The sequence below is a fragment of the Pectinophora gossypiella genome, chromosome 5, assembly GCF_024362695.1.
Source record: "Pectinophora gossypiella chromosome 5, ilPecGoss1.1, whole genome shotgun sequence".
In the NCBI taxonomy this organism is placed as follows: Eukaryota; Metazoa; Arthropoda; class Insecta; order Lepidoptera; family Gelechiidae; genus Pectinophora; species Pectinophora gossypiella.
This window is the reverse complement of record NC_065408.1, coordinates 11,326,648-11,339,556: the sequence shown is the minus strand read 5'-3', so window position 1 is coordinate 11,339,556 and position 12,909 is coordinate 11,326,648. Positions and strand designations below refer to the sequence as shown.

At 36.2% G+C, this 12,909-nt stretch overlaps 1 protein-coding gene across 1 annotated transcript; it reads left to right on the top strand.

The window, feature by feature from the left end:
• Positions 1-2,080: 2,080 nt before the first annotated feature.
• On the top strand, positions 2,081-10,313 carry LOC126367120 (cuticle protein 19-like). The gene is made up of 4 exons (XM_050010532.1): positions 2,081-2,190; positions 6,105-6,206; positions 9,262-9,358; positions 9,683-10,313. The coding sequence occupies exons 1-4, from the start codon at positions 2,176-2,178 to the stop codon at positions 9,835-9,837; spliced, it is 369 nt and encodes a 122-aa protein (XP_049866489.1). The 5' UTR covers positions 2,081-2,175; the 3' UTR covers positions 9,838-10,313.
• The last annotated feature ends 2,596 nt before the right edge of the window (positions 10,314-12,909 follow it).

Sequence of the window (12,909 nt, the reverse complement as noted above, 5' to 3'; positions counted from 1 at the left end):
GCAATGTTTTAAATTGAATAAGTCTATCGAGCTTTCAAATAAATTACCGCTCGACAAATATATACGGCAAAGCTTTTACTAAAAGGTGTGTAATTTATGCTATAAAGCATTGATATAATCTAAGGGCTTGATCTACTTTTCCTAGTTTCATAATAACTTTGTGTTTCATAATAAACGCAATGTCGCTTTATGTCACGCCCATATTGCTCAGTGTTTGGTTACGAAGCTCTTAATTTGATATATAACTAAGTACTTATACCATCCATTGGCTGCACATAGGAAAGAAAAAATGTTATCCTGAACCCGAATTACCCCTGACATCAATAATTTCTAATTGATTAATACATTTATTCATGGATTTAAAGAAGTTTTTCCAAAAATTCATCTACCTGCCTATAGGACTCCTCTCTTTCGCGCCATCCTTTCCAGTCCTGTGCAAGTCTCATCCATTGCTTTCCGGCACACCTCACAATGTCATCCGACCATCGGGCTGGTGGTCTCCTTTAATATCGCAAACCATTCCTTAGCCACCATTCAGTAACAGTCCAAGTCCATCTATTGACGGCCTCCGTGGGCCAGTGATTGGAGCGTTGGGCTCACGATCCGGTCCTGGGATCAAATCCCCGTGGGGATACATCACGAAAATCACTTTGTGATCCCTAGTTTGGTTATAGGACATTACAGGCTGGTCACCTGATTGACCAAACAGTAAGATGATCCGTGCTTCGGAAGGCACGTTAAGCCGTTGGTCCCGGTTACTACTTACTGACGTAAGTTAGTAGTCGTTACATGAGCAATGTAACGAATGTAAGGCCTTTGGCGACTCAATAGTAACCCTGACACCAGGGTTGATGAGGTTGGCAATCCACCTCACAACCCACACGATAGAAGAAGAAGTCCATCTATTGTCATCCCGTCTTGCCAAGTGTCTTGCCCATCTCCACCTAAGCCTTGCGGTTCGTATACCTACATCTTCCACTTAAGTGCATTGCTGAATTTCGACGTTTGGTATAAATTCGTATATACTGAAAATTTTCGTTGGGGTAGGGCGAGACCGTGGAATTCCACTAAAACGATTAAAGTAAAGATAAACGTTTAGATAATATTATTATTTGTTATAAATTATACTCAAATTACAGCATAATTCTCGCTTTATGCAAATATAAAGTTAATTTTATTTAACTATAAAAACATTATGGTTTTAACTATCTTTGAAGTTTAGTATAACGAGATCATAGTAACAAGGATAAAATAATAAAACTTATGAATAAGTGTACGTACCTGTAATATTTTATATAAATGTCACAGTTTTCATTAAAACGTCTTTAATTATTTTATTATTATAACTAGCTTACTGGGTCCCCAGTTAGAACCCCGGTGAGGAAACAACTACTTTGTTATACCTACTTAGGTTAGAATATTTTACTCGATTGTCTGATAGTAAAGTGATCAATGATTCTGAAAACACGTTAAGCAGTTAGTTCCGACTAGTATAATTATTTACTTAAGTATGTATTCGTTACGCGAGCCATGTCAGGGGCTATAATAATCCCGACACCAGGGTTCACGAGGTCGATCATTAATTTCACAACTCGCATGAGAGGAAAAAATAGTAACGTCATTGGAAAGTTCTACGTATGTATTAGAGAAAATTATTTGAAAGATGTACAAATTAGCAGTATACTAGGTTTACGATTGTGTTTTTCTGAATGTATTCGTTGTTGCGTAAAATCGTAATCATGTACTTTTTGTTTTATTTCGGCCAAAAAAGCATTTAGGGGGCTAGGTATGTCTACAATAGTAGATACGTACATTTCTTCAGAAAATATTTCTTAACTCAGTATTTTTAATTTAAAAAAAAACCGAATATCCCGAACGTAACCTAACCTTAACCCAACTTTAAAAAATCAAATACCAAGACCAAAGAAATACCATTCTTTGTAAACACAAACATGTAAGTAAGTACGTTACACAAAATATAGGCCTACAAAATTCGCATCTGTAACCTCGTCAATGAAGTGGTAGCAAACATGGCTCGGGTGGTGCAACCATGAGCCTAGTTATAAATACAGTGCAGTGCCGCCTCCGTGCAGTGTCAGTTCTCCTGTCAGGCCATTCTGAAGAGGACGAAAGTGACCCAAAAGTGTTAAAAGGATACTTTGAAAAAAAGTCAAAATGCGTGCCTATCAAGTAAGTGCGTGATTACGTGTTGTGCATGAAGCGGTTACAACGCAGTTTCTTTTTAATTAGAGTTTTTTTATTCAAAAATTTCGTTTTTTTTAAATAATTTATGGTTTTGGAATAGTCATAATTACTTAAATGAAAGCATTTTGCCTTGACTGAAATTCGAATTATAAAATATATACGATTCGTTTAAAAAACAATAATCATAAAAAGCACATGAAAAGTGTTATATTTTGTTTATTTATTGCTTTTTATAGTAATAAAACCTTATATCAATTTTGGAATACGCAAAATTATAAGCGAAGAAATTGAACGTAACAGTGATTTGACACGATTAATTGATGATTGGTATCACAATTGGTGTAGTAAGTAATGAATCGAGAATTATGTCTTTAGTATTTCATTACTGTGTGGGTATGAAATTAAATATGAACGTTTTAGTAGAATAATCTGGAGTCCCGGTTAGTTTATGATACTAGCAATGCTTTTGAGCTTAGTAGAGCGTAATGAACTTTGCATTATAGGCAATTTAGATAGTAAATCTGTCACCATTATGATTTACTTATCGTCTTTTCATGTGTATCGCAACCCAAGTGAGGCAGCAAAAGTCTTTTTTTAATATGATAAGGAGTAGAATTCTGTATTTTCGAATGAGTATATACCGGATGCTTTCAAGACCAGAGTGAACTGACACCTTCTGGGCGCGTTCGCTCCATCTTAGGCCTCGTCAATGCCTTCGGGCAAGTCTGGGGCCAAGAATAAACCCTAAAAGAAATAATGCTGTGAGCTGATAATCTGTCACTATAACATAAAAAAAATATATATAAAGCGACTATTAGCCGTAAAAACACCTCCACCAACCCGCAGTGGAGCAGCGTGGTGGAGTATGCTCCATACACTCTCCGGTTGATTGAGAGGAGGCCTGTGCCCAGCAGTGGGACGTATATAGGCTATTTATGTTTTTTTTTATGTATATAAAGCGAAGGTTCATGGTAGGGCTGTCTGAGGAAGGCATAGAAGGACGTACACTGACCAAATTGGATATGTCCTGAACCGGCGTGCGTGTATGAAACGATTGATGAATGTGGAGGAAGCAAGAGAAGTGTGTCAGAATCGAAGCATATGGAATTCCATAGTCTCTTCTTACCTCGGTGGGAAATAGGCGTGAGTTTATGTATGTATATATTTAGCATACATAAGATCACGCTCACATCTCTTTGGGGTAGGCAGAGTACTCGAAACCCTATTTACTACGATGCTGAGACACTTTTGCTTCTTTCACTCTTATCAGTCCTCATGCGTGCTCGCTGGTTCACCATGCAGTTCTGTGGGTATATCCATTATAAAAAGAAAAACTTGTGGTTCTGCTCACCCCGATAGTGTTAAGAGGTACATTTCTAATGTATTGGATACATAAACCACCGATATAAAAAAGCATTTATTTCAAACAACGTCCAAGTACATTTAATATGTCAAATATAATTGTAGTAATATAATTATATTTTTGGCATTTTTTGCGTCCCACTGTTGGACACAGGCGCCTTCCTCATTAATCATAGCTTGAAGCATTCTCCACCACTATGCTCTAATGAAGTTCAATTATGAATCTTTATTTAAAGCGACTAAAATGTATAAACCCTTGACTAATAAAAATAAAAACCATGTATCAGCATTCCGATCAAAAGTAAACTAACAACCACTTGTAATACGTAATATTTTACTTGCAATACTTTCCCGATCACATCACACCATCAATCAGCGATTTAACAATGCGTATTGAAAACGCACGTATACATTGCTAAAAGAACCTAACCACGCTACGTTCCGCGTTATTTCTCGTACTGTCGCAAAGACAAACGTAACGTTAACGTAAGCGTAATAGGAAAATACCGTCATTGACTCGGGTTAACGGAAATCGTGCGGAATTATTAGCTTAGTGCTTCCTGCGTTTGTTTTTCAACCCTATTGTTACAGATTTAATATATACTTTGTATTGTAACGCTTAGTATTGTAGTACGAATATGTGTTTCTTATATGCGTTGGTAAATATTATAAAGTAATAAAGTAATACATTTTTTTAAATATATATATAGGAAGATACGATTTTATACCTTAAATATACGTAAAAATTTATACAAGATCCCTTTATTTAAAATTATCACAATAGCTCCTAATATTGTGATCAGGATACCAAGTACAGTCCTAACAGAAACCACCACTTGCAAACAGTGCTCTAATACTTAAGTCATAATACTTAGGTATTAGGATATTTTACGTTATATTCACTGATTGTACTAACACACGCGAACAAGGGCTAACTGTCGGGTAAAATATGCTGCCTAGCTTATACTCGGCACTTAGTTGTAGCTACATTTTTTTTTCCTAGCCTATTGTTTCCCTCAACTGGACCTCAAGTTTTTCCTCTATGTTGTCTGTATACGTTTATAATATCGGCTATCGAAGGTTGTCTGGAAGATATCGCTTTAAGCCATTACCCACTTTTTGATTCTTAGTTTTTCCTTGTAACTGTTCTGTATTCGTGTGTGTAATATAGTGCGCTATATACTGTCCTCAGTTATCTTTCACCACTTCCTCTCCACCATCTGTCAAAACCGTCTAGGTTATCTCTCAGAGTCATAGGTCTCCAATACCTCTGCATCCCGGAGGTGTCCATTCCATGGCTGCCTTCGTCCACCCATCTGGATGTACATGTTTGGCTTGTGAATGTAATACTCATTGTTCGTTGAAATCATATTCGTCCATCCTATCATAAGACATCTTAATGCGGGATTACCTATTGTTGAAGTCAAGGTTAATTAATGCATCTGATACGTTTATGATTGGCATGTGTACATTGTTTCATAGAGTACATTGTGATCTTGATCTTCGTTTTGTTCTATTAATGGATTCAATTGAAAGCTTTCTCAGATTATGTTCTCGTTAGACTATGGAAAATATAAGGTTCTAATTAGTTCTATTAGTTCCCAAGACTAGCTACTGAACTTGGCATTTGTTCTTTCTGCGATTATATCTCACTGGCTACATTGGTGACAATTCGGAAAACTAGTAGCATCTCTTTCTTGCACGTATTGTAAGTGAAAGACAGGAACAATTAAAGAGCTGTCTAACTGAAATTAGGTTATGTTTATCTCCGTCCGAATATTTTTAAACTATATATAATGATCTTAAAATCCAAAGTCCTTTTTAAATCTCAACACTATTGTTTGACTATTGTGTCTGATAATATGGGCCGCAGAAAGATATAGTATATGAGTGTGACAGGTTTTACTGTGGTTAAATATACGGAAAATAATTCAAAAAAGTATTGATTATTATCAAAGTTACAAAAACGATAAACTAAAAATACAAAAAATATAAAAAAACTGAAAAACAATATCACTTGAATTTGTAATGTTCTTAATTGAGGTTAATACACTAGGTACTCAAAATACACTAGGTACACTTGTCATCGGTTCTACATAATATACTCGTATATAAATGGGCATCGCAATATTCAAATCGAATTCGCCACATTGTTTCAAACTTCGGATATCGGATAACTGTTTCTCGGCTACGCGTGTTTGTAATCATAAGATCACATCACATCAGATTAAAATATTTGCGTTCCCTTTACTAAAAATATACTATTTATTTATTTAGGTACACATACAGCAATACATATTAAACTTTTACAGACAGCATTATAAAAATGATAATTTGGTATATATGCTTGCCAATTACATGCTAACAGACACAACGACATAAATACTATATTTTACTAATACGGATATCGTTGCAACGGCGGGAAAGGTTAGCGAACAACTAGAAAGGTTGGTGCAAAATGGAGGAAGCATATATCCAGCAGTGGGATGATGCAGGCTGATCGATGATAATGATGACTAATAATCTATATTTCCCAGGTAATCGTATTTGCGGCGCTATGCACAGTCGCCAGCGCAGGGTACATCGGTGGCTACGCCGGGTACGGAGATTACGCAGGAGCTGATCATGGGGACTATTACGTAAGTTGATTATTGTCTGTTATATAATTATTATGTTATGTTAGAGGAGCTCGGTGGCGCAGCGGTTAACGCGCTCGGTCTGCGATTGTTGAAGTAAAGCAACTTTCGCAAAGGCCGGTCATAGGATGGGTGACCACAAAAAAAAAAAGTTTTCATCTCGAGCTCCTCCGTGCTTCGGAAGGCACGTTAAGCCATTGGTCCCGGCTGCATTAGCAGTCGTTAATAACCATCAATCCGCACTGGGCCCGCGTGATGGTTTAAGGCCCGGTCTCCCTATCCATCCATAGGGAAGGCCCGTGCCCCAGCAGTGGGGACGTTAATGGGCTGATGATGATATAATTATTACCACCTAACTAAGTGACTTCCTTGCTGGATTTAGAGTAAAGAAAAATCATAGAATGCGTACAGCTGTTTATCTAGAAGGCAATGATATTAAATGCGGGCGTTTTTGAAACATCTTTAGGTTTATTGTTGTAAAATCGATTGTTACAGCATAATGTTCCATGGCCCCAATTATTTGAAAAATCCGTGATTCCAGTTACCGTCATCAAAGTCACAGGTTAAAATCCTGGCTCGGGCTCCCTTCTTCTTATCGTGTGGGTTGTGAGGTGGAATACCAACCTCATCAGCCTTGGTATCAGGGTTATTACTGAGCCGCCAAAGGCCCCTCGCATGGCTCATGTAACGACTACATACTTACATCAGTAAGTATTAACCGGGACCAACGACTTAATGTGCCTTCCGAAGCACGGATCATCTTACTTTCGGACAATCAGGTGTTCAGCCCGGGTGCTCAGGCTTGAAACCACGGAATTCAAGTTTAATGTGAATTATTGTTTAGATCATAGATAATTGATATTACGTGGTTTTAAGGATTTGTGCACGGTTAATGGCAATATGCTCGCCGGTATTACATGGGACCGGAACATAGCTGGTGAGGAGACGGTGTATAGGTTATTCCTTCGGGGTACAAGCGAGATTATATTATGTATTTGTCTAGTAGTGGGACGTGAACAAACTGTTAAGTTTAGGTTATGCCATGTATAATTATTATTTAATTAATATTAATGCAAGTTGGTCAAGTCACATGGGTATTACTGATATTGTATGTGTAGACGGAATAGCAGACGTTGATTGACCGATATGTTATCATCATATCAGTTACATAATAACTGTTTAGATATATACAAGCCACACAAACATACAATACTACAATTAGTATAAATAAAACAATAGTAGTAACTAACAACACGCTTTTTAAGTTGTCCTCAATCTATGATAAACTCTTGAGAATGGTTTTACATGTAGACATAGGCTGGAGAAATGGGTACAAAACTTAAGACTCTCACCCAGTACAAAACTTAAGACAACATGCCTGAGGGTGTTAAATTGGGCGCGAACCTCGGTTCAGGGCGTCGTCTGAGAGGAATATATTTGAAAGAATTAATCGACCCTAGAGGGTCGATAGCGATAAGCGCCGAATGAGGGAAGTCGTCAGTGCCGTGCTTAAGCACAATCGACAGTGATAGTGATAGAAATGTATGGGATTGACATGAGCTGACATGCAGATCTCGTAGAATTTTGTCACTGTTACTGTCCATTGGCATCTGAGAGGATTATATTTGATAATAGCAGAATGAGGAAGAACGTTGACCACGCCGGCGGGGTCGGTATCGGGGACCAACAAAGCTGTATTTTTTTCTGACTCGATCGATAATCGTACTGAGGGACATTTATAACAACACTGATGTCACGAATTTGTAGGTTTTTAACTTTTTTTTAGTTCGAGTCACGGAAATTCAACAAATAGTTTAAATGATTTCCATATTGTACCATTATATTGTATGATGTAATTGAAAGTTATAAAAAGTTATCAAAAAAGAGGGAAATAGACCGTTACTAAACAGATAGGGAAGAAAAAGTTACTTTTTAGGAAATATTAATGTCGAAATACTTATTTATTTATTTGTATCCGGTAACGAAGACCCGTAGAAATATAATACCTAAGTCTAAAATACGTATTTTAATACATATTAGAAAAATTATGAATCACACAATATCGGCACTTTTTGTGTTGGTTGTACTTACATTATTATTGTGACTTTACTCTTTGTATATCTTTGTTGTCTTTTTTCTTTACGCAGTCAGTGAGTGAGTAATGGAAGTAAGTAATCAGTGCTCCATAATCGGACAGAAATATATTAGTTTTATGTGATTTTGTTTGTATTATGGAATCTATCTTATTCTTTATTTTCACTTCTTATTGCTTTTATTTTCTCTATGTTAAATATCTTTTCATTATTGTACTGGATTGGGAGTGAAAAAAGAAAACTGAGATAATATTTAGCAGTATGTTGTGTCTATATAGCCGGTAGTTTGATTAATTGTCACTGTACACGCACACATACACACACACACACATGATGTATGTCATCGCTCAGTAAAACACTTATAAATAAAATAAATCAACTCACGTGACTAAATAACACTCGTAAGCTTTATTTTTTTAGTCTTTATTTATAAGGGCCTTTGAAAACTCATAAGTTATAGTCAATAAGGTTTATAGGGCATAGTAATTCATCATACGCAGGACCGTGACGTCATTGCGTCACATACGATAATGCCCCTTGTTTACAATGTTGATGCAAGCTCGGAAACTGTAATATGTCGCATACCGGATAGTAGGTAGTGGACGAAAATTATGGACTACGTTATTGAGTACATGGCCTTATAATGGTGTAAACATTGCAGTGAACGTGTTATTTACGAATTTCAAAGCGTCATAGAAAATTTTATTAGTTTTATCAAATTATTTTTTTATTTGACTATTTTTTGAACTTGATAAATGTTTTAAACTATAAAATAAAAATAAGTTAAGCGATGCAGAAGGTATATCTTTTCCACCCGTGGGATCTTATAAGACAATCTAAATCATAACATTAAAAAAGAAAAAAAATATTTACGTAGAAGCGCGTTGATGTCTTTTGTATGGAAGATGTACTAACGATTTGATGTCGCAAATAATAAAGGTTTTTGTTTTTGTTTCTTTTTACAGTCCCATCCACATTACACATTTGATTACTCGGTGAAAGACCCTCACACTGGTGACTACAAAAACCAGTGGGAAACCAGAGACGGTGACGTTGTAAAAGGTAAGTTGAAAGTAAATAAAATTATTTTCTAGTTTTATTTATACTTAATGACTTTTAAACACACTTGTGCCATAATTTTATCTAGTTATATTTACCTATTTTTTCTAGTTGTATAGCCCATATTTTTTCCTTACTGGGCAAAGCCGTCACCTTTATCTTTACACCCTTCACGGTTTTTGGCGAACTGCCTCTATTTTATCACATTTAAGTAAAGTCCATTTCAATTTTACTCACTAGTGAAAAAATCATAGATCTCAAAGAAAAGTTGTTTTCTTACAGCGCCATCTACCGCAAACTGCGTGAATCACCAAGCTCTTTTTACAGGTTCTTACTCTCTGGCTGAACCTGACGGCACCACACGTATCGTCGAGTACACCGCCGACAAGATCCACGGCTTCAACGCTGTAGTCAAGCGCATAGGCCATGCCCACCACCCGCAAGTCTACGGTCACGGCGGCGATTACTACGGATATCACTAGATGGCGTTGCCCAACCTAACTTGTTAATTACCACCTCGACCGACAGATGGCACTGTAAATAATTTTATTTCTAGTTAAGCGCTCAAGTACCTACATTGATTATGTCGACCTGTGATATTTCATATTGTTTTGTGATTGCGTTCATGATGGGATTGAATGGGATTAAGTTGTAAAGAATTAAAATGTTCATTTCATCTTTATCAATATATGTAATATCTATATTTACTTAGAATATAGTATATATTTGATCTAGTAAGGAAATTACATACTACTGGTTCAAGATCATGCAGTTACTTTAGTTCTAAGAACGTTACATAGATGGCAGGTCTTTACACAGAACACATACATTATTATATCTTATTTTGTGGTGGAATTTGACAAAATAATTTTATTTATGTGTATAAGAGGTTGACAAAGCGACGAAATTATTGTTATTTTGATACGAATCAAAACCAAAATAAAATAATTTAATTTTACTGCGTGTTTTACAGTTTCCCCCTGAAAACCCAAGCCATTATGCACCACTTTAACTTTTATAACAGCATGATAAAGATCAATTGTGTAAGTTTAGATTAATGTTCATAAGAAAGCGGTATCTGGCTGGAAATACCACAATCTGCATATTAAAATTAGCGATTCTTTTTGCACTCACTATGTAACAGAACATAAATATTTCGAGTTGATTAATTATTATTTTGCTTCCCTGTCAGGAAACGCCAAGGAAGGAAAGAAATAAGAAATATAAAAAAAAAATATTAACTTGATTTATATTTTATATAGCTCACGACTATAAGTATATAGAGTCCAGGACTTTTAGAAGGCGTGCGTGGGCTCGATCCCAAAACGCAGAGAGGTCCTTTAAAACAATTTAATCAAAATGTGTGTGTAAAAAATTGAGCCTTCCGGCGATTATCCCTATATGCACTATGGGAGTGTACTCATAGATAACCCCCGGTTCGAAGAAAGTTCGTAATAGGGAAAGGTCAAAATAGACTGGAAGTTTTGTTGTTCTTCAGACTTGTTTGTGGCTGTATCTACCGGGTCATTACGAACGTGTATTGTTTGTATCTTTAAAAAGAAAGTCACAGGATTAATGAGGTACTTTTCAGGCTATATTCACCAAAAACATTATAGAGGGCGTTGTACAGTTTACACGTCATAATTACATTTTTTCTCATTACTCGGGTACATAATTCTTCCAAAATACGAAGTAATGGCAGAAGCTTATATAAATAAATTGTTGCTTGATATTTGGATTACTACCTAAATTGGTTCTCTTTATTTTGATCGGAATAATAATGGGTGGAAGATGTAATAAAAAGGCTCATCATTTATACCCAAAAACAAAGATATAAAATGCACATGTATGAAATTAGAAGGTTAAACAAAGATTTATATGTACAGCGCCATCTGTTTAGTTTTTGAGTAAAGTAGCCTGGAAAGTTCCTCATTCAAAAATTTACGCGTCGTTGATTATGTTCCATATACTTTACGCACACTTGTGAAAGGAAAAGTGAGCCCAATTTATATCTTTCCTACTTAAATATATCACCAGTAATGACAAGAGGAGTCGAAGCATGACGTCTCAAGTGGTCAATCATTCGCGTTAAATTATTAATAGAGTCTAAATTATATTGGTTTCGCTTCACTTAAGATTAATACTAGTCATATTTAATATATAAGACATGGATCATTTTCAGTTACGTATTGAATATGCCCCAATCGCCTTCCGTTCCGCAGTACACCGACCAATTTCTCAATCGGTGATGTTCTAGCTAGAGCCCTCCAATCAGTACTACCACCACCAATCACCGTTCTACACGCCCTATCTATGGAGTAATGAAAATGGAGGCGATTACTCCACCTACAAGAGCGCAGCTTTTAAATAAAGAGAGAGATTGAATATGCATGTGTTGTAAATAAATGGTTTCCATAGAGGATTTTTGGTTTTATAGATCTCACCGATGTTTAGGGTAACGCCCTCCACAAACACATCCACAAAAGCTACAAAGAAGCTCACATGAACAGGATGGGGACCTGATGGTGAAACAGTATACGCTTGTCTCGGTTTGACAAGAATCACATCACGGGCTTATTTTCGATTTATTTTCTCTTTTTCTTAAGGTGATCTTAATAAACGTCATAAAGTTTTTAATGCTGTTGTTGTCAGGAGGTATGATAAGTAGAGATGACCAAAGCCTGACTAAGATTTCTACTTATCTACATAAACATAATACAAATTAATCAGGTAAATATCATATAATGGTGGCCACGAGAAGGGAAAAGGTCAGTGGGTAGACTAGCTGTCCGGTGATCGGATGACCACGTTGCAACGGCGGGAAAGTTTTGGATAACCTCATCCAAAGGACCGGAGCGCGCCCAAGCACCGAAATCGCAGGACCGGAAAGGATGGTGCAAAATGGAGACCTATATAACCAACAGTGGGGTGATGCGGGCTGATTGATAATAATTATATACATGGTGTTTGTAACATCGTAACGAAAACTTTGACGGGTGATTCAGACCATGATTCTGAGTTGACATCGAGCGGAATTTTCCGTTGCAAAAGTAGAACCCAAAATAAATAAAAAAAAACACTAAAATTTTCATGAATTTTCCGACTGGAAATTCAACTTGTTTTCATCTCGGAATGATCTGAATCATCCCCTTCAGTATTCGTTACGGTGTCACTTACTTACGGTGTACTTACTTGTACGGGGTGTAATTCCACTTGATATTTACTCAGGACCAAGACCTGAAACATGCCCCTCAGTATTCGTTACGATGTTACTAACACCCTGTACAGGTAAGTATTCTGCACTTTTAATAGCTACCTACAATTTCGTCAACACCATACGAAACCGTTAAAATCGTCACATAAATCTAAGAATGTTTTATTAATGACTTTAAGTAGTGTATAAACAACAGCAACGTCAATAAAAATGTTCAGTTATATTGAACAAATATATTACAGAATAATCAAATTGACAATAAATTGCATTTTGATATTGAAACTTACGTGAAAAAGCATAATTTCGGCCATATTACTGTATATTTAATTTATGACTGAAA

Coding starts and splice junctions, on each gene's coding strand:
- LOC126367120 (XM_050010532.1), top strand. Junction 6,207..9,261: donor CTGATCATGGGGACTATTAC/GTAAGTTGATTA, acceptor TTCTTTTTACAG/TCCCATCCACATTACACATT. Junction 9,359..9,682: donor AGACGGTGACGTTGTAAAAG/GTAAGTTGAAAG, acceptor CTCTTTTTACAG/GTTCTTACTCTCTGGCTGAA.